This window comes from Mustela lutreola, chromosome 17, assembly GCF_030435805.1.
Source record: "Mustela lutreola isolate mMusLut2 chromosome 17, mMusLut2.pri, whole genome shotgun sequence".
Classification (NCBI taxonomy): Eukaryota; Metazoa; Chordata; class Mammalia; order Carnivora; family Mustelidae; genus Mustela; species Mustela lutreola.
Window position 1 is genome coordinate 21,525,539 of NC_081306.1, and position 25,907 is coordinate 21,551,445.

The window sequence follows — 25,907 nt, forward strand, 5'->3', positions numbered from 1 at the left end:
GACACCCAAATCTCTTTTATTGAGGGGGGTGGGCACTGGGGTGGGCCCAGGGCCCTCTCACTGCACCGCTTGTTCATTGGCGCTGCTTCCTGAGTCCTGTGGCTTCATCACATCGGGCAGCTCAGGTGGGCTGGAGAAGGGCTCGATGCGCAGAGCCTCAAAAGCTTCATCTGGTGGACAGGGAGGTTGAGAGAGCTGGAGGGAACGGTTAGCGCCAGCTTCCGGGGTCCTCTGACTTCCCCATCTCTTCAGAGTCTCCTCCATGACCCTACTAGAATTGCATCCCCCCTACATGCCCAGCCGGACTGCCCACCCGCCTTCCCCATGCTAGAGTCCTCTGCCTCACCCTTTATACCCACTAGGGACGCTGTGGGGACCCCTGCCCATCTGTCCCCCCCCCCCCCCGAAGCTCCACCATCTCCTTGTCCCTTTCACACCTCTCTACCAAGTACAGATTTTTAGATTCAAACCAGACTGTTCTTCCTTGTGTAAAGCCTTGCAGTGGCTTCCCATGACACTCTGAATAAAATATCTCAAGTCCATTGCCCTCTGTCCACCTGTCTCCTGTGTTCCCACATCAAGCTCTCTCCTGCCTCGGGGACTTTGTATTTGCTGGGCCCAAGCCTGTCACTCTGGCTGGTTGGGGGAAATCAAGGGGACAACCCAAACGTCACTCGTCAGAGAAGCCCTCCCCAGCCTCTCTACATAGATCGTCACTGCATCCCAACTGTGTGTCACTTCAGGAGCACTTACCTACCACTTTGCCAAAATGGCCTTGACTGACCAAACTGCTTCCCCCACTGGCACAGTAGCTCCAGAAAGCCCCCTCTGGTTTCTGTTGCCTTAGCAGAGCAGGTAAGCCCCACTTGCAACCTTTCTTGCACTTTGTTCCAACAGGGAGACATCTCTCCCCCTGGCTCAAGGTTCTCAACCAGTTAGACCACCGAGGACAGCTGCCCACGTCTGGCAGTTCTGTTTGTGACAACTTGGCCGAGTGGGCAGAAGGCCATCTCTCCTAGTGGCCAGAGATGCTTAACCACCCTGCCGTGGACACCCAATGGCCTGATCCCCAGAGGTCAGCAGTGCCAAACTGGACCCTGGCTCAGCTTAACTAGTTCATCTTCCAAGCCACACATATGCAGTGACCATTCTTGCCTTCGTTCACAATTCCGTTTTTGATTAGCTAAATTTGGAAACCGCCCTTTAACACTTGATTTGAGCAGCCAGTTTGCGCTGGAAAGTTCTGTCTTGCCCTTCCAAAAACTCTTAAGGAAAACAGTTACCCACGCAAAGGGCATTTTTGCAACAAAAGTAGCCCAAAGGAGGAACAAAGAACATCTAGTCTGGTCCACACTGTCCTCTATAAAGACAACAATCACCTGTCCCAGTGGTGACAACCGCCTAGGGGCTAGTCACCCCCATATTCAATGCCGTAACTGGGGTCATGGGAAAAACAAATGCCCTCCCTCTGTTCTGAGCTCTTGGCGGACAAAACAGGCCCACGACATCCTCCCCAAGAGTCCCCACAAGCCTGCAGGAGACACCTGCCCTTGAGAGGCCGGGGAACCCCTGGGGGAATGCACCTGAGCCCGGGCTTAGGAAGCAGAATGGGAGATGCGCCGTTCCCTCACGTAACCCCCTCCCAAGCACACCTCTGTACAAAGTCTGCACCAGCTGTGCGCCTGCCTTCACGTCACTGAGAGGGTCAGAGGGGACCCGCAGGAGAGGCCCCTTAGATACTCATCTGCCAAGCACCCTCAGGCCGAGGCCCGGGGTGTGTGGGGGCTCACACCACCTGTGAGGCTGGCCTGGCCTGAGTGCCACATGCCGCTATGGAGTCGGAACTCCAGCCAGGAGGACGGGAGGCATGAAGTAGGCGCCCAAAGCCAGAGCTGCTGAAGCCTGGCACAGTGACCCTCATGAAATCTGACAGTGGCTAAGGTGGTACGCGCCTTCCTCAGGCCTCACTATAGTTTTCTCCTAAGAAGCCAGAAAAACTTACCACCTGAGTCTATACAGCCATCCACACAAGGCTGAGTCCACGGCTGTGAACCCCTGTTCAAGTTTCTAGAGACAATAAAATTCAAACCTCTTTTTTTCTTGGGAGAAGAGGGTGTACTGGAGGGCAGTGAGCCACCTCCACCCTTGTGTTTCTAAACACTAGGCAGGGGGCATGTGGTTCATGAGAGCACAGTTCCTGGGGCAGGCAGAGACCTGGATTCCAGATCTAGCAGCAGTGACCCCACCTCCTCAGACTCAGTTACTCATCCTTAAAATGGGCACAACACAAGCGTGCGTGTGGAGATGCTGGAGGGCTGTGATGGCTGCAAACACTGCATGGCACAGTGCTCAGCTCAGGGCAGGTCCCCGCAGTCTGCATTTGGACCGCAGCTCCCCAGGGGACTGCCTGTTTCCAGTCTCCAAAGTGGGGACTGAGTATTAAATGGAAAAATGGAAACAGAACGCAGACTACAGGACCCAGTACTTGCTAAGACCTCTGCGCACACAAGCTGGTAGCGTGACTCGGACTGTTTGAATCCTTCATGAAATAAGCTTCAATTTCTACAAACATCTCCTCTGCCTTTTTTTTTTTAAATAATCTTGCCGAGAAACAAATACATACTGACTGCGCTTTGTGGCCTAGGAAGACACTGCCCTTGACGCTGGGAGGAGCACCAGCGGCTCCCCGGTGACCCATTCCTTTGGCTGTCCTCACTTGGTCTGGCAGCCCCACTCACCCGCTCGGAAGGCCAGCCCTACAGTGGCTGGGGCCTGCGGCCGGGCCGTCTGACTGGTAAAGCCGCACTCTCCCAGTGTCTTGCCGTCATCCAGAAGCTGGTCATCCTGAGGAGAGAGGCAGGGTTTTGGGAGAGGCCCCAGAAGGGGTGGGTCCCAAAGACTTCCCTGGTCAGCAAATACCCTGAAAGTTAGAAGAGGGAAGATAGATGGCCCCAAGTGGGGCCCAGGAGCACCCCCAGAACATAGCAAACACAATTCACAGGGCCACACACAACACTTTCCAATCAGAACCTTCCAGGCTACCACTGGGGAATCTCTTTTTCCCTTCCAAGTCTCCAGGTGATCCTAATTTCAAGAGTCCCTGATCTACGGGCAGACCTCATTTGAATCCCAGCTCTGCGACCTTGGACAAAGCGGTCGAGCTTTTTGATGTGCAGTTTATTGGTAAGCTGGGAATTCTCGGAATTCCCAACTTGTCGGGCACCCCCGAGGTTCCAGCGAGTGAGGCACCCCCAGAAAACACGAAAGGCAGTACGTGGAAGGAGCACAGGCGGCAGGGAAGCGTCCCTGGACGCCCGGCAGGAGGGGCTTTCAGAGACGAGCTCGGTCTGGAATCAAAGGCCAGTTTCCCACTTCCCACTCTCCAGCGAGAGTCAGACCAGGGCCCCCAGGTGAGAGGCGCCATGCTGCTGGACGCCCGAATCGGGCCAAGAGGACGGACTGCCCCATGGAAACCCGAAGCCCCAAGCCATCTTCGCTACTTAACTGCAGTGGGTTTGAGGGGGAAAGGACAGGCTTTCAGAGCACCGGCAGGAGCATGGGGATAATGCGCTCGTTGGCGGAGGCCTGCTGGGCCTCTACTCACTCCGACCCCCTTGGCTTGCCGACAGTAAGGAGTGGGGCTGAAGGGGTGCGCTTCCGACGGGCCCATGGGGCCCTAAAGGCAACGGGGTTCAAACCCCGGCTCTGCCGCTGACCTTGTGCTGAGCGGCCGCCTCGCCCAGCCTCAGTTTCCCCAGCCCTCCGCTGCGGGGATGAGACGCGCTGCCGAGCCCCCGCGCGACCCCCGGGGCCGCCCCTCCACCGAGCGCCGGCACCGCCTCGCCTCCACGCGGGGGAGTTCCGGCCACTGTTTACACCAACGACGCGGCCGCCGCGCAGCGCCCGTCCCCGCCCGCCCGGGGCCGCACCTTGTACAGCCGCTGCTCGTCGGGTGGCCGCTTGAGGATGCCCTCGACGATGCGCTTCAGCTCGAACACGGTACTCGACTCCTTGGCGTCCGTGAAGATGGTGGTCTTGTGGCGCCGGATCATGAGGAACACGTCCTGGGGGCGGCGGGCCGGCGTGAGCGCCGAGCCCGGCGCCCCCGCTCCCCCGCCGCTGGCCGTCCCCACCCCCACCCCCACCCCGCGCGGCCCGCCGCCCCCCGTCGACCCCCGCCGGCCCGGCCCGCCGCCCCTCCCCCCGCACCCGCTCACCATCGCGGCTGCTGCCTGTACCCCCTCGACGCGCCGGCGCGGCCACGCTCCGCCCCGTTCCCGGCAGGCCGCGCGGCTCGCCCCAGCGTGCCTCGCGCCCCGCCCCAGCGTGCCTCGCGCCCGGCGGCGGCGGCGGCGGCGGCGGCGGCGGCGGCGGCGGCGGCGGCAGGGCTGCCGCCACCGCCACCGCCGTCGCCGCCGCTATCGCCGCCGCCATTTTAAGTGATGCGAGCCTGCCGCTCGATCCGACTGTATGTCTGGCTGCCATCTTGGCGCCGTGGCCGGGGGCCCGCGCGGCAGGTGGCGGCGCCATCTTGGGAGTGGCAAAGCTGAGCCCCACCCCCACCCCTCCGGTAGCATTGAGGGGGTGGTCTGGACGCAGCATCGACCGGATGGCGGGGAACGTTGGGACTGACGTGGCGAGTGTATAGTAGCCCCACATCCCAGGGAGGGCCAGTGAATGCTGTGTATCTTGGTCATCGGGGCGCAGGACTTTTGCGTCTCAACGAAACCATCTGTGCTGGTGTGTGTGGGGAGGGAGGTCTCATAATTGAGGGGCTCCCTTGCCGCCATTTGGGGGGGGGTGATAATTCTGGCTCTTCCGGCTGTCCCCATTTCCACGGCCAGCCTTGCCTGGGCTTTGTGGCCGGGAAGGACCCTAGGAAGTTGTCCGTGGGTGTTGGGGGAGGAGGTGGGCCGGGGGAACTCCCAGGGAAAATGTCCTAAGGCTCCAGGGGACTGCGTGGCTCAGTAGGTTTAGGTCTGTCTTCTGCTCGGGTCATGATCCCAGGGTCCTAGGATCCAGACCCCCCACTGGGCTCTTTGCTCAGCGGGGAGTCTACTGCCTCCGCAGTCTCCCCCTGCTTGTGCTCTCTCGCATGCTCGCTCGCTCTTTGACAAATAAAATCCTTTTTAAAAATGCCCTAAGCCTTTGCCAAAGTTGGTGCTCGCTGCCCAGGGGAGGAGGGAGGAGGAGCCCCCCAGCCCAGGGGCCTTGGCTGGCTCCGTGCACTGGGGTTCTGGAAGGACCCCTAGACTTGGTTTCCCGGGCTGGATGTCCTTGCAGGGGGCTTCCCTCTCAACAGAGCAGGCCTTGTCCTTCGGTCCCTGTCCTGCCTTGCCCCAGATAGCACTTACACTAGAGCAAGGGCAAGATGTGTTGTCTCCCGTAGCCAGTACTGGGAGGGACAGCGCCTCGGCTGGATCCTTCACGGCTCGTGTCCCCCATGCCGGGGCACCCAGGGAGCCGGTGGGTGGCCCTGCATGCCAAACAGCGCTGCTGATGTTGGGGGCTGCGATGTGAATGACGTCTCTTGAGAGTGGTTAGAAGCTGAACCTGCTGCTGCCTTGGCCGTGAATCAAGCTGGTGACTAACAGCTATTACCCTTAAAAAAAATAAAGCTGCCGGTTATTTTACCAGCGAAACTGGGCTTACCTGGGGAAAGCGGAGAATTACAAGCCAGGACGAGCAAGCTGCCGCAAAACCGTAGGCAAGTCAGCAGAACGAGGGAGAGAAACTCTGGTAACAGAGGAAAGGCGAAACCGGGAGGGCTGTTGCAAACGAAAAAGTTAACTGGAATAAAGTGAGTTCTAGTAGTGGCTTCTCATTGGCTGGGCTGTTGCCTTCCTCCAGCTGGGGTGGTCAGGTAGCGTGCACCTGCCCGGGCGTGCGACTCTCCCCGTGGGGGCCGCGGTTGATGAGCGAGAAAGCTGACAGCGCCCCCTGCTGGCCTCCCGGCTGCGTTCTAAACTAGGTTTCCTTTGACTAATTTTCCCCAGGCTGGGCTTGGTGTTCAGACCCCCCGGGGATTCATTCCAATCCTCCGTCCCGGTGCAGCCTATGCCGCTTTGGGCAGTTAAGGTCATGAAAGCCCAGTTTCCTCGTCTTTAAGAGGAGAGAACAGCTGTTTATAAAGTTCATGGATTTTCGCCAAGAATCGGTACTGGGGGTACCTGGGGGTCTCGGTTGAGCGTCTGCCTTTGGCTGGGGTGGTGATCCCCCAGGTCCTGGGATCAAGCCCCACATTGGGCTCCCTGCTCATTGGGCTCTCTGCTCAGCGGGCAGTCTGCTTCTTCTGCCCCTCCCACCTGCTCATATTCTCTACTAAAATCTTTTTAAAGAATTGGTCCTCAGTAGGTGTTTCTAAAACTATTACCAAAATTATTATTTTTGACTTCTAGCCTCTGCCTTCTCCAGAGCCCCCTGAAGTCCTTTCCCCTCCTGTGACTCTTCCCTCCCTGATCCAGTGGCCGTGGCTCCCTGCTAACTCCCCCGCCCTGCTGGTGATCTGAGGAGGCTGTGGCCTGTCCTTGGCTCAGGCCAAAGATTTCCATCTTAATCTCAGCCTCTTTGTGTATAGAGATTTGGGGGCGTTAAATCCTGTACTGCTGAGGAAGGAGAGCACGCGGCAGGGGAGGCGTGGGGACTGTGGAGACCGTGGGGGCCAAGAAGTTTCTCAGTGGCATCCAGCCAATGTCCCGGAATGAGACAGGGAAAGATGGAAGCCCAGAGGGGTGGGGAAAGGAGGGGCCTCCTCTCCACCCACCATGTTCTGTCCCAGCTGCACCCTGGCCCGTTGTCCCTAACGTGTGCACTCTTGCCACCTAGACACCTGCTTTATTAGGTTTGTCCCAGCCGGTGTCACAGCTCAAGATACCTACTGGGAGTCACCTGAGTGGGCCCACACTCCATCCCTCCAAAGATCATGTTTGTCTCCGCCCACCCTCCAGCAGGCTGTTTGGGTTCAAACATCAGCTTAGTAACTATGATCTCTGGCAAGGCCCTGAGCCTTAACCTGCTTTCCCATCCACGAAGGGGATACACAGTTGGATTCCGCAGGGCACTTGGGGGCGTTACGGAACTAACACACACACAGCCCAGTGCTGGGGTTTGGGTGATGACTGGTGTCTGATTACAGCGGTCCCCTCTGTGGGAGGTCACCCAGCCTAGGGGAGGTGGTGAGGAGGGTGGGGGGGCCTGCCCAACATGCCCCTTACCCTCTCTGGGCCTGTCCCCCCCCCCGTTGGTGAAAGTGAACAGGAGTTCACTTTCTGAACTTAGTGTTCTTAGCGCAGCCAGGACATGCCCGGCAGGTGAGGGCCTTAGCCATCTTCTCAGCCCTCCCAGCCACCATGAGAGGGCGAGCAGCATCAAGTCAGAAGACAGAAGGGGAAACCGAGGCCACGTCAGTGGTCTTGGGAGGGCCTAGGCCCTCGGGCTGCAGCATCACCAACTGGAGCAGCAGGGCAGCTGGGAAATGCCTGCCTTACAGGGGAGCCCAGCGTCCCCCTTGTCTGGGACTCCCCAGAACCACCCTGGGCGACCTGGTGCCTCCCAGGGGGCACAGCCTCCCGGCCTGTCACCTAGCAGGTCACGTCACCCCCCACGCCCCCCAGCATCTCCACTGACCTTGCGGATAGACGCACAGCAGGAAGGAGCCGAGAGAAAGGGGGCCACTGGAGACTCTGCGCTGTGGGGAAGCAAGCAGAGAGAGTAAAGGGGATTGGAACCTCCGCCCTCCCATCCCCAGCTGCCTACAGAGTCAGACTTCCTGGGCCAATCCCAGCCTACCATCTACCCATTGCGTGACCCAGCCTACCATCTACCCATTGCGTGACTTGGGGCCTCAGTTTTCTCGTCTGGTTGATGGGTATCAGGTGATTTCCCACGCAGCGGTGCAGCAGAGCCCTCCGCGTGGCGTCTGGTAGGGGCTTCATGAGAAGCAGCTGATGTGTTCGTCTGTGCGGACCCCTCCCCTCCAGCCCAGCTCCCGCCCCTCCAACTCCGGACACTCCCACTGAGCTCCCGGGTTACCCTTCTGAAACATGGGGCCCTCTGAGTGCGGCCCACTCCTCCAATCGCAGCAGGTCCACGGCTGAGGCAGACCGGCTCCCAGCCCCTGGCTTGTGCCCATCTCAGCGCTTCGGGAGGCATCCTGGGGAAGGTCCCTTAGCTGGCTACAGGCTGAGGGAGGGAGCGAGGATGGCCGGCCTCACCCAGCAGGGGCCACCGGGGTCCCCTTGCGGACGTGCCCATAGCCATGCCCCATTCTGGACACCCTGCTCCCTGTTAACCATCCCCCAAGGACAGTGGAGCAGCGCTTCCCTGGACGGATGGCCCTCGGCCTCAGGGAGAATGCAGTCTGGAGCCCCCTTGTGGCCCAAGTCTGTGGGCCCAACCTGCCTGCCCGGCCTGGAGCGCCTACCTTCTCTCCTGGGAGGGAAAGGAGGAGGCGAGCATGGGGCCTGCGCTCCTCTCCAACCCCTGGGGCCGCATCTTTGATGATGGCCTCCTCCAGGTCTCCTGGCCCCACTGACCCTGTTAGCCCCAAAGATTAGGCTTTGGGGTTTCCAGGTTTTGCTCAGCTTCTTGATCTTTCTGCAGACACTGAGCTGTATCTACTGGGATGGTCGGTCTTCCGCCTGCCAATGGAGCAGACGGCAGGGAGGGGACAGGAACCAGGTCCCAGGCACACAAGGGCGGGCAGGGAGCTGCAAGGGGCCTCACCTGGTTTCCAGATGCAGGTGGCAGGGCGTGGTCCTGGGCGTGGGGGCCTTCGCCACAGCAGGGACACAACCCCAGACTCTCCCCAGCAAGGGGCCCCACCACAGAAACTAGCACGGCTGAAGCTCTGGCCAGGCCTGTCTGGGGGCTCCCGGCCCTGCTTGGGTAGAGGGCATGGGGCTAGGTGTCCCAGGCTCCTGAGCCTTTTAGAGCCTAGGGCTGGCCCACCCAGGCCTCGGGGGCACCTCCCCTGCAGGGGGGCGAGGTCTATACTCGTTTTCTATTGCTCCATCGGAAATGACCACCACTCACAGAGCAGCCTGCAACACCTGCATTTATTAAGTCACAGCTCTGGGGGCCACAAGTCTGGGAGGGCTCCACCGGGTTCAAGGGCTTGGCCTGTGGGGTGGCCTGATGGGCTCTCAGCTGGAGGCCTGGGGGCATGGGGGGGGCACTGGGTCCCAGGTTCATTCAGCTCCTTCCGGTTGTGGCAGGGAGGCGCTTCCCCACTGGCTGTCAACTGGGGATCCCCCACAGCCATGGAGAAGCATCTCCTGGGCCTGATTCCCTCTCATACTTTGACTGTCCCCGACTTCCTCCAGACAAACAGATAAATGGGGCCCAGAGGCCAGACGGTGCACCAGCTGACTTGCCTGTCTCTGGGCACCCAGGGGCGGGAGCTGAGAAGGGTAAATATGAGCGGGAAGGGGAGGGGAAGGGAGGGATTGTGACACAGCACACACCCCCTCCCCCACGGGAGGCTTCTGGAGGAGGACTGGTGGCTAGGGCTTGGTGGGCCCTATAGAGGAGACGGTGATGGACTGGTGGATGATACCACCCATGAGCCTCAAGTCGGAGGTACAAGGTGGGGGTACTGTGCAGGTCCTCAGAGGGACCCCGGCCTCTGGCTCCAGGTCAGTGTGACTGCATTAGAGGCTAAGGCGAGCCTGAATCCAGGGGCTGTAAGTGGCCACATTGGTGTAGACGCCTGGACGGTTGGGCAGGGCACAGCCCTTGCCCCAGCTCACCACGCCCACCAGAACCCAGCGCCCAGATCTCATGCAGGTCAGGGGTCCCCCAGAGTCACCCTGCAGGAGAAATGCAAGCTTAGGTCTCAGCCCTTTGAAGATGTGGGAGGGCAGTCCCAGGGCTCTAGTCCCCGAGGTGCTGCCTCCGGGTTAGGGGCCAGGATGGATGGCCCCTCTGTCTTGGGTTCCAGGGAGGGAGGGAGGGCGGGTACTAGGCACAGGACCTAGACTCCAGGGCTCCAGGCAGTTTTGCGCACCTGACAGGCGTCTTTGCGGCCCTGGACATAGCCCGCACACAGGCTTCCCGGCAGCACGATGCGCTCAGTGCCGGGCACGTCGGTGCCCACGTGGTACAAATGGTCACAGGTGCGCCTGTCCAGCAGTGGCACCCTGACTCCCTGCAGAGGTCGCCAGTCTGGAAGGGGCACTGGGGTCGGGGCAGGGGGTGGGAGGAGGACTTCTGAGAGCTGGGAGAGACCAGGGCTGACGAGCCTGACGCCGGGGAGCCAGGCACGACTCCCTGTCTGACTGGGAGGAGAAGGACAAACAGGGAAGACCTCCCCAGAGGTCGCGCCCAGTTCCGGACAGGGACAGCGTGGGGCTGGGGTTCCCGGTCAGAGGGTGATGGAGAGGAGCCCCCGCCCCCGGCCTCACCTCCCGGGTACAGGCTGCCCCAGCCGGTGACCCAGCACGGTGTGCCGGTGGGCGGGCGGGCCCCGGGCTCGGGCAGGCACACGGGCTGGACGCGGGCGCTCAGGGGCACCGGGCGGCGCAGCTGCAGCAGCGCCAGGTCGCCGCGGGCGCCGTCCTCGGAGAAGTCTGGGGGCAGGAGCACCCTGCGCACGGGCTCCGAGAGTGCGCGGGGCGAGGCGGGGACCAGGCGCAGCGCCCCCAGAAGCACGCGGTACTCGGACGGCAGCGTCGGCCTGCACGACCGGGCCAAGCTGCCGCTGGAGCCTCGGGCCCGGGCCCCGCCCCCCCGCCCCAGGCCCCGCCCTCCCCGGGGCCCCGAAGCCGCCCGCCACCCTCCGACCTGGGGAAGCAGTGCGCCGCGGTCAGCACCCACTGCGGGGCGATGAGCGAACCCCCGCACACGTGCTCCCCGCGGTGCTGGATGCTCGCCTGCCACGGCCACTGTCCGACCCGGGCGTCCCGGCCTCCTATGATCCGGCTCGACACCTGGGGATGCCCGCAGGCTGAGGGGGACAAGGGATACTCGAGGGAGGGCAGAAGACGGGGGTGGGGGGGGAGTAGGCTGCGAGGTGGGTGGGATGGGGAGACGCCGCGCCGAGAGCTCAGGGACTCTGAGGCGTCCTCACCTGCAGACTCCCGCGTCGCTGTCCCAGCAGCTCCTGGAGGAGGAAGCAGCAAAGCTAAAGGCCTGGATTAGGAATTTGGTGTCAGATAACGGGGCTCCGGGGAGGGATGTCGGAGATTAGGAAGGAGGGTGGAACATACTCGTCACACAGACCAGGTGCCAGGCTTTTGTGCAATCACCACACCGGCCTGGTTACCTGATTTAACCCTCTCCAGGGCAGCCTGATGGGGGGGGGGGGGAGGTGTCTCACACCCCTACACACATGCGCACACAGGAGCTTGGAGAGCCCATGGTCATTAACAGGGAGAAGGGGAACCGGTGAAGCCAAGATTAGGGTGTCCCTGAGTGCTCTAGGGGAACCAGGCCAGACTGGGGTGTGATGGAACATCAGGGACCCCCCCACCCCGGCCCTTGACCCCCACTCACCCAGCAGCAGTAGGACCAAGACCCCGAGACAGGAAGCCCCCCTCATGGTGTCTTCAGAGCCTGGTAAGGGTGGCCCAGCTTAGGGTGCGGACTCTGGTCAGAGCCTGCAAAGAGATGGGAGGAGGGTCCTAGCCCAGGCCCCAGAGGCCCTCTGTCTTTCCTCAGCCCCTGGTTGGTCCTGGATCTATCCTGGCTCCTGGGGATGGGGGATGGGGGCAGGTCCTATGCACGACCCTCTGCCCATGCCCTAGGGACCACACCTGTCCCCCCAGCTCCCACAAGATTTGAGCCCCCTTGGCCTCCCCAGGCCCCCGCCCCACCACCTTAGCCCCTCTGCCTGCCGGCCGCCCTCGCCTACCCTGGCAGTGTCCGAAGCCTGCTCTCACCCTCTGGCCAGTGCCCTCCCTGCTGACTGCACAGGGGAGGACCTGGGGGCTTAAAGGGCCAGAGGCTGTGAGGGCCTGGCCAGGGGGTGATTAAGGAGCCAGGGCGGGGCTGTGGCTTCACCAGTGGAGCCTCAAACAAAGATGCTTTGAGCAGCACTTTCGAGGTGGCAGGAAAGGGACTCCTGGGTTTGTCAAAGGACACCTGGCTTGGGCCACGGTCCTGAGAGGGGGGATGGGGGCCTGGGCTCGGGGGCTAAGGATGGGGCGGAGGGCTGCGGTCAGGCCAGGAAGTGCTGGAGAATCCCTGGCAGCTCATCCCTGAACCTGATCCCGGCTCCTGGCTGCTGTTCGTGCTGGTCACGGAGCCTGTGAACACTACCATTCTGTCCAGAAATCCCGGCGTGGCCGCACACACCAAGCTCTACTCAGTTCCCCACTCTGCACTAATTCAACGCAAGGCACGGCTGGTTCAAAGCCTCCAGCACTCCTTGCTTGACCAGAAGCAGACTTGACCCTGAGGAACAGTCCATTCTTGAATTTGGTGTGGCCGGAACAGCGAGGCTGTTGGCTTTCATGAACCTGGTCGATGCTGGGAACCAGGGTCGGGGAGTCAGGCCTGGACTGTGTCTACCACCCAGAAGTCTCTGGAGCTCTTTTCTTCTGGCTCACCTCCTCCTCATCCCGCAGCTGTCCACTCTGCCCCCGGCCTCCTGGGGCGCCTTCCTGCCCAGCCCTAACTCTGTCCCAGGCTTGTCACTGTGTGCGTTGACATGTGATGGAGGAGGCCTGATTCACGGCTGTTCATCTCCTCCTTGGGAGGTAAAGTCTGGGTGTCTGTCTCCGCTCTGGCTGCCAGAACAGAAAGGCACACTGAGCCCCAAAACAAACATGACTGCCAAGTCCAAGGACAAGGTGCTGGCGAGGAGGGTACTGCCCTGACACCTCTGTTCCTGGTGCCTAGGCCATGGCTGTCTCTCAGAGAAACGAGGGAGAGTTTAGGAGATTCTTCAATAACCAGATGCCAAAAGGGAGCATTGCGGGCAGACCCACCGTGATGCGGAGCGTGAAAGGGAGCCGTTGGGCAACAAAGGACACTGCATCCTTTCACGGGAGGAGAGACGGCTCGGGTAGAGGTGTTCTTACAGTCTGGGTTTGTCACTTCTCTTTTCTCCTTGCATAATTGAAGACACAGGCATAAAGCAATCGGACGTCTCTGCTCATGGTTGCACGACATGGAAACTGGATGCTAACAGCTTAACAGGGAGGAACAGAGCTGTACAGGGGCAGGATTTCTCTATACTACTGAGGCTGAGCCAGTATTGACTCAAAATAAATTGCTATAAGGGCGCTTGGCGGGCTCAGTCAGCGGAGAATGCGGCTCTTGACCTCAGGGTTATGAGTTCAAGCCTCAAGGTTAAACTCAAGGTTATGAGTTTAAGAGAGTACTTAAAAATTAAAAAAAAGAAAATCTTGAATAAAACAAAATGAAGTAAGTTTAAGTTGTTGATTATCATCCCCGGGACAATGGCTACAAAAACAGAACAGGAGCTGGGAAGGGAATCAACACAGGACGGTAATAAAACTCAGTGAAACAGGGGCGCCTGGGGGGCTCAGTGGGTTAAAGCCTCTGCCTTCGGCTCAGGTCATGATCCCAGGTCCTGGGATTGAGCCCTGCATTGGGCTCTCTGCTCAGCGGGGAGCCTTCTTCTCCCTCTCTCTGCCTGCCTCTCTGCCTACTTGTGATCTCTCTGTCAAATAAATAAATAAAATATTTTTTAAAAATCAATGAAACACAAAAGGAGGAAATAAAAAATATCCAGGACATAGACGTAGCTATTAGACACGACAAGATACAGGAAGCAAACAGAACAGCGGGAGAGGTTACTCGTCAGTAGTTAATTTTAATGTAAACGGACTAAATACTCTGGAGGAACCCCGTGGCAGGATGGATCACAAACACAGGACCCCAGCACATGCGGCGTGCAAGACATTTTATTTTTATTTTTTTTTAAGATTTTATTTATTTGTCCAAGAGAGAGAGTGAGCACAGGAGACAGAATGGCAGGCAGAGGCAGGCTCCCTGCTGAGCAAGGAGCCCGATGTGGGACTCGATCCCAGGACGCCGGGATCACAACCTGAGCCAAAGGCAGCTGCTCAACCAACTGAGCCACCCAGGCATCCCCATGCAAGACATTTTAGAGTTGCAGGCACACGGAGCTGAAAATGGAAGGTGGGGGAAAGCAGGCCATGTGAACAACAGCCAGAAAGGAGCAGAGGTTGTGTCTGAGCGTCAGACTTTCAGTTAAAACTTGTGAGAATCATGGGCGCCTGGGTGGCTCAGAACAAGTGGGAGAAACGGTTCTGACCACTGTGGGAGGCTCCATACGCCACTTTTAATAACGAGCAGAATCGCCAAAGAGGAGGTCAGCCGGAAGAGGGCCGGAGGATGCCGGAGAGCAACAAGATTCAACACACACTGACAGAACCTGCCCGGACAACCGGCAGAACACACGTCCCTCTCGGGCACGACGGACACCCTTCAGGACAGACAGTAGGTCTGGCCACAAAATAAGCTGCAAGAAATTAGAAAAGATTGAAATCATATAAAATGTTTCCCCGGGGTGCCTGGGTGGCTCAGTCATTAAGCATCTGCCTTAGGTCATGATCCCAGGGTCCTGGGATGAAGCCCCACATTGGGTTCCCTGCTCAACGGGGAGCCTGCTTCTCCATCTCCCCCTCCCGCTGCTTGTCTTCCTTGTTTTTCCTCTCTCGCTGTGTCTCTGTCTGTCAAATAAATAAATAAATTCTTTAAAAAAAAAAGAAAGAAAGAAAAGAAAAGTTTCTCCAAGCCACAGGGGACTGAGGCTGGAAGCCGCTAACAGAAGACTGAAAAATTCATGGATATGTGGACATGAAACAGCATATTCCGTACCAATGGATTGAATTTAAAAAAAAAATTCACAAGGAAAATGAGAAAACTCTTTGAAATGAATGCAGATGGGAATAAGACACACCAAAACTAACAGACGCAGCACAGGCAGCCCTCAGAAGGAAATTTACAGCTGGGAACGGCGACATTAACACAGGAGAAAAATCCAATGTACTTGGATTTACAGCTTCCGGAATAGAAAAAGAAGAGTGCAATGACCTCAATGGTAGAAGAAGGAAGGAGATCGTAAAGAGAGGAACAGACAAAATCAAACTGCGGGTAGAAGAATAGAGGAAATCAACGAAACCAGAATTTGGTTCTTTGAAAGACGGACAAAACTGACAACGAAAGTGAGGACATTACTACTGATCTTATAGAAATAATGATGACTGTAAGGGACTATGACCAGTTGTACCCCCAACATATTAGATGACAGCAATGAGAGGGACAAAATCCTAGACCCACAAAAACTACCAAAACAGAATTAGGAGGAAACAGAACATCTGAACAGAGCAATTAAGAGACTGAATGTGTGCTGGGAACATTCCAGCAAAGACAAGCCTGGACCAGATGCCTTTAACGGTGAATTCCACCAAACATCTGCAGAAATGAACACCCATTCTCCTTGAACTCCTCCAAAACATAGAAGAGGAAGGAGCACTTCCTAACTCTTCCCCGGGACTAGCATTATGGTGATGCCGTCCCCAGACAAGGCATCCCGAGAGACAGAAACAATAGATTGATAACGCTTACGGATGCTTGTGCACAAGTCCTCACCAAATCGTAGCAGACTGAACCCAGCACATCTCAGAACAACTGTACGTCATGGCCAAGTGAGACCTGGCCCATGAATGAAAGCGTGGTTCCACAGGTGAAAATCGATCAGGACGACGGGCTTCATACCTGAACAAAACAAAGGGAAGAAACCACAGGGTCAACTGATGCGGGCAAAGCACTTGGCAAAATCTCAAAACTCCTTTATTACAAAAACCCTCAATAAACGGAACGGAAGGGGCTTCCTCAGCATGATAAATGGCGTCTGTAAAAAACCCACAGCTAACATCATACCAAATATCTAAGACTGAAAGCTTTCCTCCTGGGATCAGGAAGGCGACAGTGAGGCCAGTTTTTGCCATTTCTATTTGACATTTTACTGAAAGTTCTAGTCAGGGTAGTTAGCCCAGAAGAAGAAATAAAACACATCCAAACTGGAAAGGAAGAGGTGACGGTATCTCTATTCGTAGATGATGCAGTTTTATATACAGAAAATCATAAAGGACACACAAAAGAGGACCACGTTAATAAGTGAAGTCAGCGAAATCGTAGAGTCCAAGATGGAGACGAGTCTGTTATACCACCAGTGAATAATTCTAGAAGGAAATTTAATAAGAAATTTCATTTTCAAAGCATCAAAAGTCATAAAAAGGAAATAAATTTAAGAGGAGATGAAAGACTTATGCACAAAAAAGCTACAAAACATTGCTGAAAGAACTTGGGAGACCTAGAAGCACCTGGGCCTGGCGGGGGCGGTCTGACTCTTGATTTCAGCTCCAATTATGAACTCAGGGTCATGAGATCTAGCCCTGCACCAGACTCTGTGCTCAGCCTGGAGTCTCCTGGAGGTTCTCTCTCTCCTTTTCCCTCTGCCCCCCCCCTCCAGTTTGCATGTTCTCTTGCTCTCTCTCTCTCTCTCTCAAAAAAAAAAAAAAAAAAGAAGGAAAGAAAAGAAAGAAAAAAAGAAATTTTTATAAAGGATTTTATTTATTTGAGAGGGAGCACAAGCAGGGGGACAGAAAGAGGAAGAGCAGGCTCCCAGCTGAGCAGGGAGCCCCAAGTCCAGCTCCATCCCAGGACCCTGGGATCATGACCTGAGCCGAAGGCAGATGCTTAACGGACCAAGCCACCCAGGGTCCCCGGGAAAAGGAATTAAAGACCTAAACAAATGGAACTACATCCCCCCGTCCATGGATTGGACACATAATAAAGATGGCAGCATGTCCCAAAGCAAGGCACAGATTCAGCGCGACGCCTCTCCTAATCCCAAGGCTCCTTTTAGCAGAAATTGACTCAAAGAGTCAGATGGGCGGAGCTCGGTTCTCCCAGCAGGGACCTGCCCACCGGGGACCCTCCTGTGAGTGAGCCCAGGGGTCTGGAGGTTTTACTGTCTGGCTTCCACCCCGTGAGCACAGAGCCCCTGTGGCAACATCAGCGCCTCCAGAGGTCCCCAGGGCACAGGGTGGCCCTAAATGTTGCCGGCGGCCACGCTATGAGCGTTAACCATCTGGAGGGGCACAAGGCTCCTGTCTACAGAGATGCTCTTGTCAAGCAAGACACTCCAGAGGCTCAGAGGTGATTTCCTAGGAGCTGGTCGAGGGCCAGCTCCTAGGGGAGTGCCTGGGGGGAGTGTCGGCGGCCTGGCACTAGTCTGTGACCACCGTACAACCACCAAGGACAAAGCAATGTTCTCGGAAAGCCCATGCACGCACCAGAAACATCTGTTTGAATCAATGGCACCGCCTTCCAGGAGAACCGAGAGATGACATGGAACAGGAGAGGACTTGGAGGATCCTAGCCGCTGCCCCCAGGAAGCTCCTCCGCCGTGCTGGCAAACACGACACAGGAATTACCCAGGGAAAGAGTGAGCAGAGAACAAGAAAGGGCAGACCTTGAAGGTGCTGTTGGGAGAGATCGTCTGGGGCAAGGGCTGAATGAGAAAATGGATGTAGCTGAAGGGTGACCCGGCATATTTGAAGAAAAGGTAGAGAAACCTCTTCAGACCTCAGAGCAAAAATACATGAAGATGGTAGGACCAAAAATAGTGCCGACAGGGAGGGACACACGAGGTCGGTCCCACAGCAGACAGTCGTCTACGCTGGGTGACGACTTGGTGTTTCCTATTCTCCTCTAATCTGTGTATATTTAAATTTTTCTGTAGCAAAAAGTGTTTTAAGTAAAATAAAATCAGAGGTTGAGAGCAAAGACAAGGCAGGGCTCTAGACAGCTGGGAAGGTCGGCAGACCGACAGCCCTGCCGTGTCCCTGGCTGTGTGTCTGGCCTCGCTTGGAAGGCTGCAGTGCGGAGGTGTCTCTCCACCACCCTGCTCTGTACATTCCTAACACGAGGTCAGGAGACACAAGGGATGGTGTGAGCCCACACCGAGGAAGAGCACTGTGACATCACTTCTGAATCAAAGGCTTTGCTGGGTGACCTCATCCCCTTGGACTGCTGTGACAAAATACCGTAAAGTAGCTGGGAGGGTCACAGATAACAAGCATTTCCTTCTCATGGTTCATGGGCTGGAAGCCTGAGGTCAAGGTCTGGTGAGCTGAGTGAGAGGGGTGGAGGGAGAGGGAGAGAGAGGATCTCAAGCAGGCTCTGTGCTCAGCCTGAAGCCTGACCGGGGGCACAATCCCACAACCCTGAGATCGTGACCTGAGCCAAAATCAAGAGTTGGGGACCTCACTGACTGAGCCCGCCAGGTGCCCCAGGGCTAGGAGTCTTAAGAATGAAATATACGGATATTTTACATAGACACAAGTTACAAGTTGCTGAAAAGATTATGCCTCCAACAACAGAGCTTTGAAATAAAGAGAAAAAAAAAAAAGTTCCAAATACTCAAGATACAAATAAATCCACATTTTCCTCAGAAATCAAGAGCTCTGGTAGATGGAAAAAAGCAATAACGCCAGAGTACTCATTGAACATGCTTTGGACCTAAATCAAGTATTTGGGGCTGCTCGGAAACCCACCATGCCCCCCAGAGGGAATAAGCCCCTTGGAGAAGGAGCTGCCTAGAGGCTGGGTTGACCGGGTGCATCAGGAAGGATGGGTATTTCTTGAGAAATGGATAAAACTTAGCAATCAGGGAAAGTGTCCTGCACCCCTCCTCCCCTCAGGGACCAGGCTGCTGGGTTCTGGTTTCTGGGCCCCGCAGGCAGTGGCCGTCCAGGAGCTCGCTACGTGTGGTCGGGGAAAGGGCAGGGCTGTGCTCTGCAGCTGCTCCTGGAGGAATATCTCCTCTCACTCTTCGGGCATCTTGGCCCCGCCTTAGGCCCCTCAGAGCCCCAGGGTGAAAACCAGCAGTTGAGAGAGCAGTGTGTCCTAGGTTGGCAGTCTCCTCCCTGTCCCCCTACACTGCGACGCAGAGCACGAAGTCGAAATACCTGGCTTTTCCCCTCTCGGTCAGGTCATTCAACCGCAGGAATTTCACTGACTCTGCTGTAAAATGGGGCTCGTAATAGCTCCCGGGGAATCAGGAGGCAGAGGCGTGGGTGACATAGGGCTGGCCCACGCTGGGTGCCCCAGACGTGGTGGGGGTGGGTGGGCGCTCTGATGCTGGGGCCAGGGCAGGAAGGGGAGGGCAGGTCCTGAGGGTGGCCAAGGACCCTGTGCCCAGGAGCAGTCTGGTGGCCTCAAGGATGAGGAGGGAGGGTGGCAGCCCCACCCCAGGGCAAGCCCAGCACTCGGGCTAGACCGCTGTCGTCTTCGGCTCCTTAGTGCGTAGTGGACTCTGCTCCCGGAAGTGGGGGCTGGAGCGCAGCATGGAGCTGGTCCTCACTGCCACCCTGCTCGCCCTCCTCCCCGCGGCCCTCCAGCAGAGCACTCCCCTCCCAGCCAGCCTCTCTGTGACCCGTGCCTGGGCGAGAAGCCTGGACTCAGGTAGGACAGATCCTGGGGTGGGGGAGACGGCCACTGCAGGACAGGGAGCCTGGGCGCTGGGCTGACAGGGGCATCAGAAAGGATGGGTCCTTCTGGAGAAACGGATAAAATGTAGGAATTGGGAAAGTGTCCTGCATTCAGGGGGCAGATCAAGAGGAGTGTGTAATTCCTTCCCTGCCCCCCCCACCCTGTGCTGGGGCATGTTCTCTAAGGAACCCTGATGTTGGGAGGGGGCCTCCCTCAGACCCTGCCAGACCTCAGCCCCTTCACTGTCCCTGCCGGCCAGGCACACAGGACGTGGCAGGTACCGGGCCACAGACAGGAGCCATCGGCTCCCAACTCCCCTCTTCCCTCTGAGCCTGAAAAAACCACCCAGCCCCCCAGCTCCCACTTCCCCCGACTCAGCAGGCTGTGCGCCCCGCCTCCCAGGGCCACCAAGTCCTTCCCTCCAGCAGAGGGTCCTGCATCACAAGGAAGTCCACCTTGGGGAGGCTGGGGAGGGACCAGGTGCCGACCCGTGAGTGGCAGGGATTGGCGAGGGCCGGTCTGCGGGGCCAGGGGATCCCAGGCGGGACCACGCCCAGCTGGCCCATGGCTCCCCTTGCAGAGTGTGGACGCCCACATGTGTCAGGCCGCATCCTGTCGGGGCAGGACGCCACGCTGGGCGAGTGGCCGTGGCAGGTCAGCCTGAGGGAGGAGGGACAGCATGTGTGCGGGGGCACCCTGATCGCTGAGGCCTGGGTGCTGACTGCGGCCCACTGCTTCGACCAGTGAGTACCTCCAGGGAGCAGGGCTCTGAGCTGGGGGGCGCGCTCCCCGACACCCTCCCTCCCCATTTGAACCACAGCCTTCCACGTAGCTGGAGCTGTGTGGGGGAACATCGGTCACTTACCCGCCAGGATGGCCCCTGTCCTGGGGCCAGCCCTGGGGAGAGTGGGGGAGGGGACAGACCCAGCCCCGGCTCTCCATCACTGGTGAGATGATTCATTTCCCAGAGACCAAAGGCTCCCACATGGGGATCTCTCGAGAAGCTGAGGCCTCCAGTCCACTGCCCAGCATCTGGACGGCACGTGGACAGGTGACCGCCTCCCAAGCCTGATTCACACTCACCAGATGGACAGGGGGCTGGGGGCTGTGCAGGAATGTCTTAAGGAGTAAACGGGGTCCTTTTCATTTCTGGCATGTGCTCCGCTTGCAAAGCTGTCTATAATGTCAGGACCCTCAAGTCAAGACGGTCCCTTCCCCCGACCCGTGAAACCCGGCACAGCTTTCCTGACACCACCCCCTACCGCCCCGGACTCTCTCACCTCCAGGAAGCAGCTGCTGTCTGCCTACTCCGTGCTGCTGGGCTCCATCTCCTCCTACCCCCAGGCCGAGGAGCCCCAGGAGCTCCGAGCGGTGGCTGAACTCATCATCCACCCAGAGTACTTGCCGGAGACCAGCAGAGCGGACATCGCCCTGGTGCAGCTGGCCTCCCCTGTCACCTACAGTGACCTCATCCTTCCGGTCTGTCTTCCCAAACCCGGAGACCCCCTGGATCATGGCACCTGGTGCTGGGTCACCGGCTGGGGGAATATCGACTTGAGTATACGTAAGGACGCCCAGGCAGGGAGGAGCCCCATAAAGGGTGACCATGGATTCCGCACACGCTGTTGTGTGCACAGCAGAGGGGAGCCCTGGAAATACGGCCACGAGCGTGGACAAGCGGCCTGCCACCCAGACCCTCCCTCAGGCTCCCCAGGCTGCCCTCCCAGCACACAGCATCCCAAGGATGAATGCTGGCCCAGACTGGGGCCCAGGCCCTACTGACCGTGCCCCATACTGGTTGGAGAATACGATGCAGGTCCCCCCCCCACCCCGCTCTGCCTCCACCGCTATCCTCACAGCACAGGAACTGGGGCCAGACTCCCTGGCCTTTGTCCTGGCTGGGTGACCTCATCGGCCTCGCTGGCCTGTGGCTGCTCCTCAGACAAGCAGAGCTTCCAGGGGACGATACATTTCAGGCGTGTCCCACAGGGCGGGGCAGGAGCAAGGTTCACGGTGTGGCAGGAGCATCGTGGTCACCGTGAGCACGATCACCGCTCATCCGTGTCCTGGGCCGCCAGGAAAAACCAGCACAGGCTGGGGGGGGGGGGGCGTTCAAACCATTGAAATGTAAGCTGTCACGGTTCAGGATGGCACGAGGCTGAATTCAGGATGTTGGCAGGGCCGGGCTCCCTCTAGAAGCTCCAAGGGAGGACCCCTCCTTCTCCTTCTGGCTTCTGGTGGCTCCTGGTGATGCTTTGTGTCCCTCGGCTGGTGGCTGCGTGCCCCCGCCTAACCCCATCTTCACATGGCCTCTCTCCTGTGTGCTCCTACATGTCCCCTCCTTTTCTGTCCTGCTGGATCCCATGTGACTTCATCTTAACGAATTAATCTGTAAAGCCCCTATTTCCACCAAAGCTCCCATTCTGTGGTGCGGGATGGGCTTGAGTTTTTGAGGGGCGCGCTTTAACCTGTTTTTGGCCAGAGCCTTGGAGAGTCACAAACAGTCGGGTCATCCGGTGGAAGTGACTTGACCACACTCTGTGGCCAGGGCCAGGCCCTGACACTGGGTCTTGGCTCTTGGCCAGCACCCCAGTGTGTCCCCAGCCCCCCGCCAATCCTGCCCTGGCCTGGGCACTGGGAGGGCAGCCAAGCCCGAGGGGAGCTCCGCACCTCTGTGCACGCCCCGCCAGAGGGAGGAAAGGAACGGTTCTTCCTTGTGCTTTGAATATTCGACACAGGCTCACCTTGGCACCCAGGCTCATGGGTCAGGGACTCCCGAACACCAGTGCAGGCCCAGGGTCCTCGAGGGGCAGAGCAGCGGAATGCTGAAATGACAAGAACAGGCTTCTTGCCATCAGTCCCACTGTGCACGGGGGAGCAGGGATGGGCCAGCGAGAGCCCGTGGACAGTCACCTCCCGTCTGAGCGCTGCTCTGCTCCCCACCCCAGCGCTGCCCCCGCCCTTCACCCTGAAGGAGCTGACCCTGCCGCTCATCGATGCCTCAACCTGTGATGGCTACTACCACGAGAATTCGGACACCCCCATCCAGGAGCCCATCATCCTCGAGGACATGCTCTGTGCCGGCTTCGAGAGTGGCCAGAAAGATGCCTGCGGGGTGAGCAAGTGCCCTCCGGGAGGGGGGGCAGGCAGCAGGATCTCCCACTCCCCAGCACCCCCGGGAGCCCCCCTAGGGTGGAGGAGGGCAACGTTGCTTTAAATACCAGAGTCAATTCCAACAGAAATCACGTTCTCTCCCCCCGTCTCCCTTTAAATGTATGGTATCGGTATTATCAGAAATGAAATACTTGAAAAGCGTTCAAGCAAACGGTGACCATATCCTTATTCCTATAGCTCTTCTTTGCGGCCCAGAACGGTCTTTTTTTCTTTCCCAAAAAGAATTTCAAGGCCTCTGAGTTGATTGCCCCCAGGACCAGATTACTTCTGGGCTGGCTTGGTGTTGTGTTTCCTTGTCTGCTTTCACAGGCAAAATGCACATTAGCTCACACGCCCTCTTAGCATTGTTGTATCACAGATTTTTTTCATCCCGAGGAAGCAAACAGCATTCTTAGTAACATCAAAGTGTCCCCCCATCCCCTACCCTGACACGCACAGTTGTATCTGGAGAACACGGCATTCCTGTGCCACTGCTTCTCCCACCTGCCAGACATTTTGCCCAGAATTCCCAGATCTCTGTTGCCTTCCAGAAACATCCAGCCCGCTGATCCTCCGTCCACCAGACCTAGCTAGCCAGGCTGAAGGGAGGTTGGTGGGCCCGGGGAGATCCCTGGGAAAGTTCCCCCTCGCAGTCCCAACACTTCTGGACTCCTCCTTTGTCCCTAGGGTGACTCTGGGGGACCCCTGGTCTGCGACGTTGGTGGAGTCTGGGTCCAGGCAGGCGTGGTAAGCTGGGGCTTTGCCTGCGGACTTCCAAAAAGGCCGGGAGTCTACATCAATGTCAGCACGTATGCCACCTGGATTGCCAGCACCATCTCCGGCTTGGACATACACCCCGAAAACTCTTCTCCACATCTTGCCGGGCTCTTCTTCCCGCTGGTGCTGCTGGTTCTGGGGCTGCTGGGGGACACGTTTGCCCCCCTGAGGCTGGCCTAACCAGGCAGCCAGCCCTGTAGACTCAGCCTCTGCTGTAGAAACTCAGGCCCTTTCTCTGGGGTCTGCTGGCATCTGTCTGGAAACGCCTCCCCAAGCCCTCCCAGGAAGGCTCCCTTCCACCACTCTCCATCCAGGTCTGAGTCCCAGGGTGCACACACACTCTGGGATTCCTCTGGCCGCTTGGGGGAACCTGTGGAACTGAGGTTTCCAGCCCCCAGCGCAGGGCGAGTGCCTTGGCAGGCCTGTCTTGTCTGAGAGGCAATAAAGAGAAGGCAGCACGCAGAAGGCCCTTCCTCCCTGCGCCTCCAGGCCTCAGAGGGTGTCCGGGAAGGGTCTCCCACTTGCGGGAGCTCTCCCACCAGGGTGCCGCTGGGTGCAGCCCCGAGAGGTGCATGTTACTCCTATTTCCAGTTTCTCAGATGTGGAAACTGAGGCTGGGGGGGCCTGGGTTTATATCTGGGCAGGAGATGGGAGGAGAGGAGGGCAACCTGAGCCTGTTCTGGTAGGCGTTTCAACCCCCGTCCTGGGACAGCCCCCACCCCGGCCTATGCCTGGCTCTCCCACACACAGGTGAGCCGAGTGGTCCCATCCTTCAGTGGCTCCCTCTGCCCCCGAGCAGCAAGCTGAGACCCCTTCACCCTCTGGAGCCCCCAATTACCCCTCCAGCCCTTTCTCCACAGCGTTCCCAGTCCCTGCTGCCGAGCCCACCGGAACCCCATGCTCCCCTCTCTGGAGACTTCTCTGCATGCACAGAGAAGTGGGTCCCCATCAGGGCTGTCTCCCGTTGGCCACATAGCCAGGGAGCTGCCCCCATCCCCAGCGCTGGGCCTCTCCAGGAGGGGGAGCAGCCATGCAGGTAGGATGGGGGGGGCTGCGGTGAGGGATGGCCTGAGCGCTGAGCCACAGGTGTCAGAGCAGGCCCCCAGCACGGCCCGCCCTGGGGGAGAGGGAGCCCGTGTTAGATCTCCAGGATCATCTGGGGCCCAGACCACAGCTATGGGCTGACCACCAGGGTCACGGCTGCAGTGACCACACCCCCGAGGCTCCACACATGTTTCCAACACGTGTCAGCCAGGCACCCCAGGGAGGTGTGTGAGTCCCTTGTGCATGTGAACGACAGACACGAACTCTGGCTGCTGCTGCCCTTCTACTCCAGGCGTGTCTCCTGGGGGCACCTCCAGGGGTGGCAGCCCAATGTGACAGTGTGCATGAGGGAGAGAGAGGAGGACAGGCTATCGCCTCGCCTACCAAGGGGGTCTCAGTGACCCGAGCCTTGCACACCCTGCCTCTCCATCCCCAGGAGCTGATAGCCCCCAAGGAGCTCCAAGGGGACACCTGATGAAGCTCATGGTCAGGGCCATTCCTGGGCCACTGATGTCTCCCCTGTGCTCCTCCTCACTACTCCTCTCAGGCCAGGAGACCTGGAGGCCCTCAGGGAGGCAACAACAGGGACCTTGAGAGCCAGGGCCCCTCCAACCCGGGAGATGCTCTGCCAATCCACATCCTTCCTTTTCTACCTTCTCTCCTTCCAACCCTCCCCCGCAACACTTCAAGTCCACATACATCAAGCCTGTCACACAGAGGTCCTGGAGGCTGACAGCCAGATGCACACGTGACCAAACAAGATCCTTTTGGATATTGCTAACTTCCAAGAAGAACATACAGGGGGGGGGGGCAGTGAGAGACAGTTGGGGAGCAGGAGGGAAGGCATGGAGCTTGTTGTGGCACCAAGATCTGAAGTCTACAGGGAGAGGTCGCCCCAGGCTGGAGCAAGCTTGGGGTGCACTAGGAAAAGATAGTTTGGGAGGGGAGGGATTCAGGGGTAGGAGGGCCCTGGGTGAGCCTGGGCCTGCGGCGGAAGCGATCTTTTGGGCTGTAGCAGAGAAGGCACGGCCTGGGCTCTCTGTGCAGCACCAGCAGGCAGGCGCGGGCGCAGCATGCCTCATAGGCCCCTGCCGTGGGGAACTCGCAGGAGACTGGCCAGTTATGGTGCTGTGGTGCCAAGGCCACAGAGGGGGACGGTCATAGGGAAAATCTTGCCCCCTTGCAATGCCTGGGGTCCCAGTCCCACCTAGCAACGGCCTCCCACAGGGACCTGTTCAGTCCCTGAGTCCACCTGGCTGAGCCCGTGCCCACCATCCCTCACTCTGCAGGTGATTTGGTGGGGGACACGCCAGGGTGCAAAGTCAAGGGGGTCTGGTGACAGGCTAGCTTCAATACCTATAGAAGGTTCCAGGGTCACCAAGCATCCAGTGTCTCTCACCGGTGTCCCCCTCAGTGTGCCTGCATTGAGGGCACTGCGC

The 25,907-nt window shown here is 58.4% G+C and overlaps 3 protein-coding genes across 7 annotated transcripts in view; 1 reads left to right on the forward strand and 2 right to left on the reverse strand.

Moving 5' to 3' along the window:
• ELOB (elongin B) lies at positions 1-5,793 on the reverse strand. 2 transcript variants are annotated; one of them, XM_059155088.1, is made up of 4 exons: positions 5,653-5,793; positions 3,930-4,064; positions 2,739-2,844; positions 1-170 (listed from the first exon to the last, which is right to left on the reverse strand). In XM_059155088.1, exons 2-4 carry the CDS (start codon positions 4,050-4,052, stop codon positions 58-60), a joined length of 342 nt encoding a protein of 113 aa, XP_059011071.1. In that variant the 5' UTR covers positions 4,053-4,064; positions 5,653-5,793; the 3' UTR covers positions 1-57. The 2 variants fall into 2 exon arrangements, with proteins under 2 accessions (XP_059011071.1, XP_059011070.1); XM_059155087.1 differs by lacking the exon at positions 5,653-5,793 and adding an exon at positions 4,218-4,313.
• Positions 5,517-25,907, reverse strand: part of LOC131819772 (serine protease 33-like) — a 24,481-nt gene continuing 4,090 nt past the window's right edge. The window contains exons 1-10 of one of the 4 annotated variants that reach the window (XM_059155082.1): positions 22,239-22,436; positions 15,586-15,711; positions 12,549-12,728; positions 11,494-11,597; positions 11,069-11,101; positions 10,783-10,945; positions 10,404-10,675; positions 10,007-10,176; positions 7,627-7,687; positions 5,517-5,602 (exon numbers count right to left, since the gene is read on the reverse strand). In XM_059155082.1, coding sequence (XP_059011065.1) covers positions 5,598-5,602; positions 7,627-7,687; positions 10,007-10,176; positions 10,404-10,675; positions 10,783-10,945; positions 11,069-11,101; positions 11,494-11,539 — 750 coding nt within the window. In that variant the 5' untranslated portion in view covers positions 11,540-11,597; positions 12,549-12,728; positions 15,586-15,711; positions 22,239-22,436 and the 3' untranslated portion in view covers positions 5,517-5,597. Of the gene's footprint in view, positions 5,603-7,626; positions 7,688-9,036; positions 9,810-10,006; positions 10,177-10,403; positions 10,676-10,782; positions 10,946-11,068; positions 11,102-11,493; positions 11,598-12,548; positions 12,729-15,585; positions 15,712-22,238; positions 22,437-25,907 lie in introns of those variants that run through there. The other 3 variants (XM_059155080.1, XM_059155079.1, XM_059155081.1) reach the window with 3 other exon arrangements.
• Positions 19,303-23,882, forward strand: LOC131819769 (serine protease 33-like). Its single transcript, XM_059155077.1, has 5 exons — positions 19,303-19,467; positions 20,075-20,237; positions 20,781-21,058; positions 22,443-22,609; positions 23,335-23,882. The coding sequence occupies exons 1-5, from the start codon at positions 19,350-19,352 to the stop codon at positions 23,602-23,604; spliced, it is 996 nt and encodes a 331-aa protein (XP_059011060.1). The 5' UTR covers positions 19,303-19,349; the 3' UTR covers positions 23,605-23,882.

Excerpts from the sequence above, each read along its gene's own strand:
- ELOB (XM_059155087.1), bottom strand. Across the intron at positions 2,845-3,929 it reads ACGAGCAGCGGCTGTACAAG|GATGACCAGCTTCTGGATGA; the intron begins GTGCGGCCCCGG and ends CTCTCTCCTCAG. Across the intron at positions 171-2,738 it reads AGGGCTGGCCTTCCGAGCGG|ATGAAGCTTTTGAGGCTCTG; the intron begins GTGAGTGGGGCT and ends CCTGTCCACCAG.
- LOC131819769 (XM_059155077.1), top strand. The coding sequence starts at position 19,350 with ATGGAGCTGGTCCTCACTGCCACCCTGCTCGCCCTCCTCCCCGCGGCC. Across the intron at positions 20,238-20,780 it reads GCGGCCCACTGCTTCGACCA|GAAGCAGCTGCTGTCTGCCT; the intron begins GTGAGTACCTCC and ends TCTCACCTCCAG. Across the intron at positions 22,610-23,334 it reads GCCAGAAAGATGCCTGCGGG|GGTGACTCTGGGGGACCCCT; the intron begins GTGAGCAAGTGC and ends CTTTGTCCCTAG.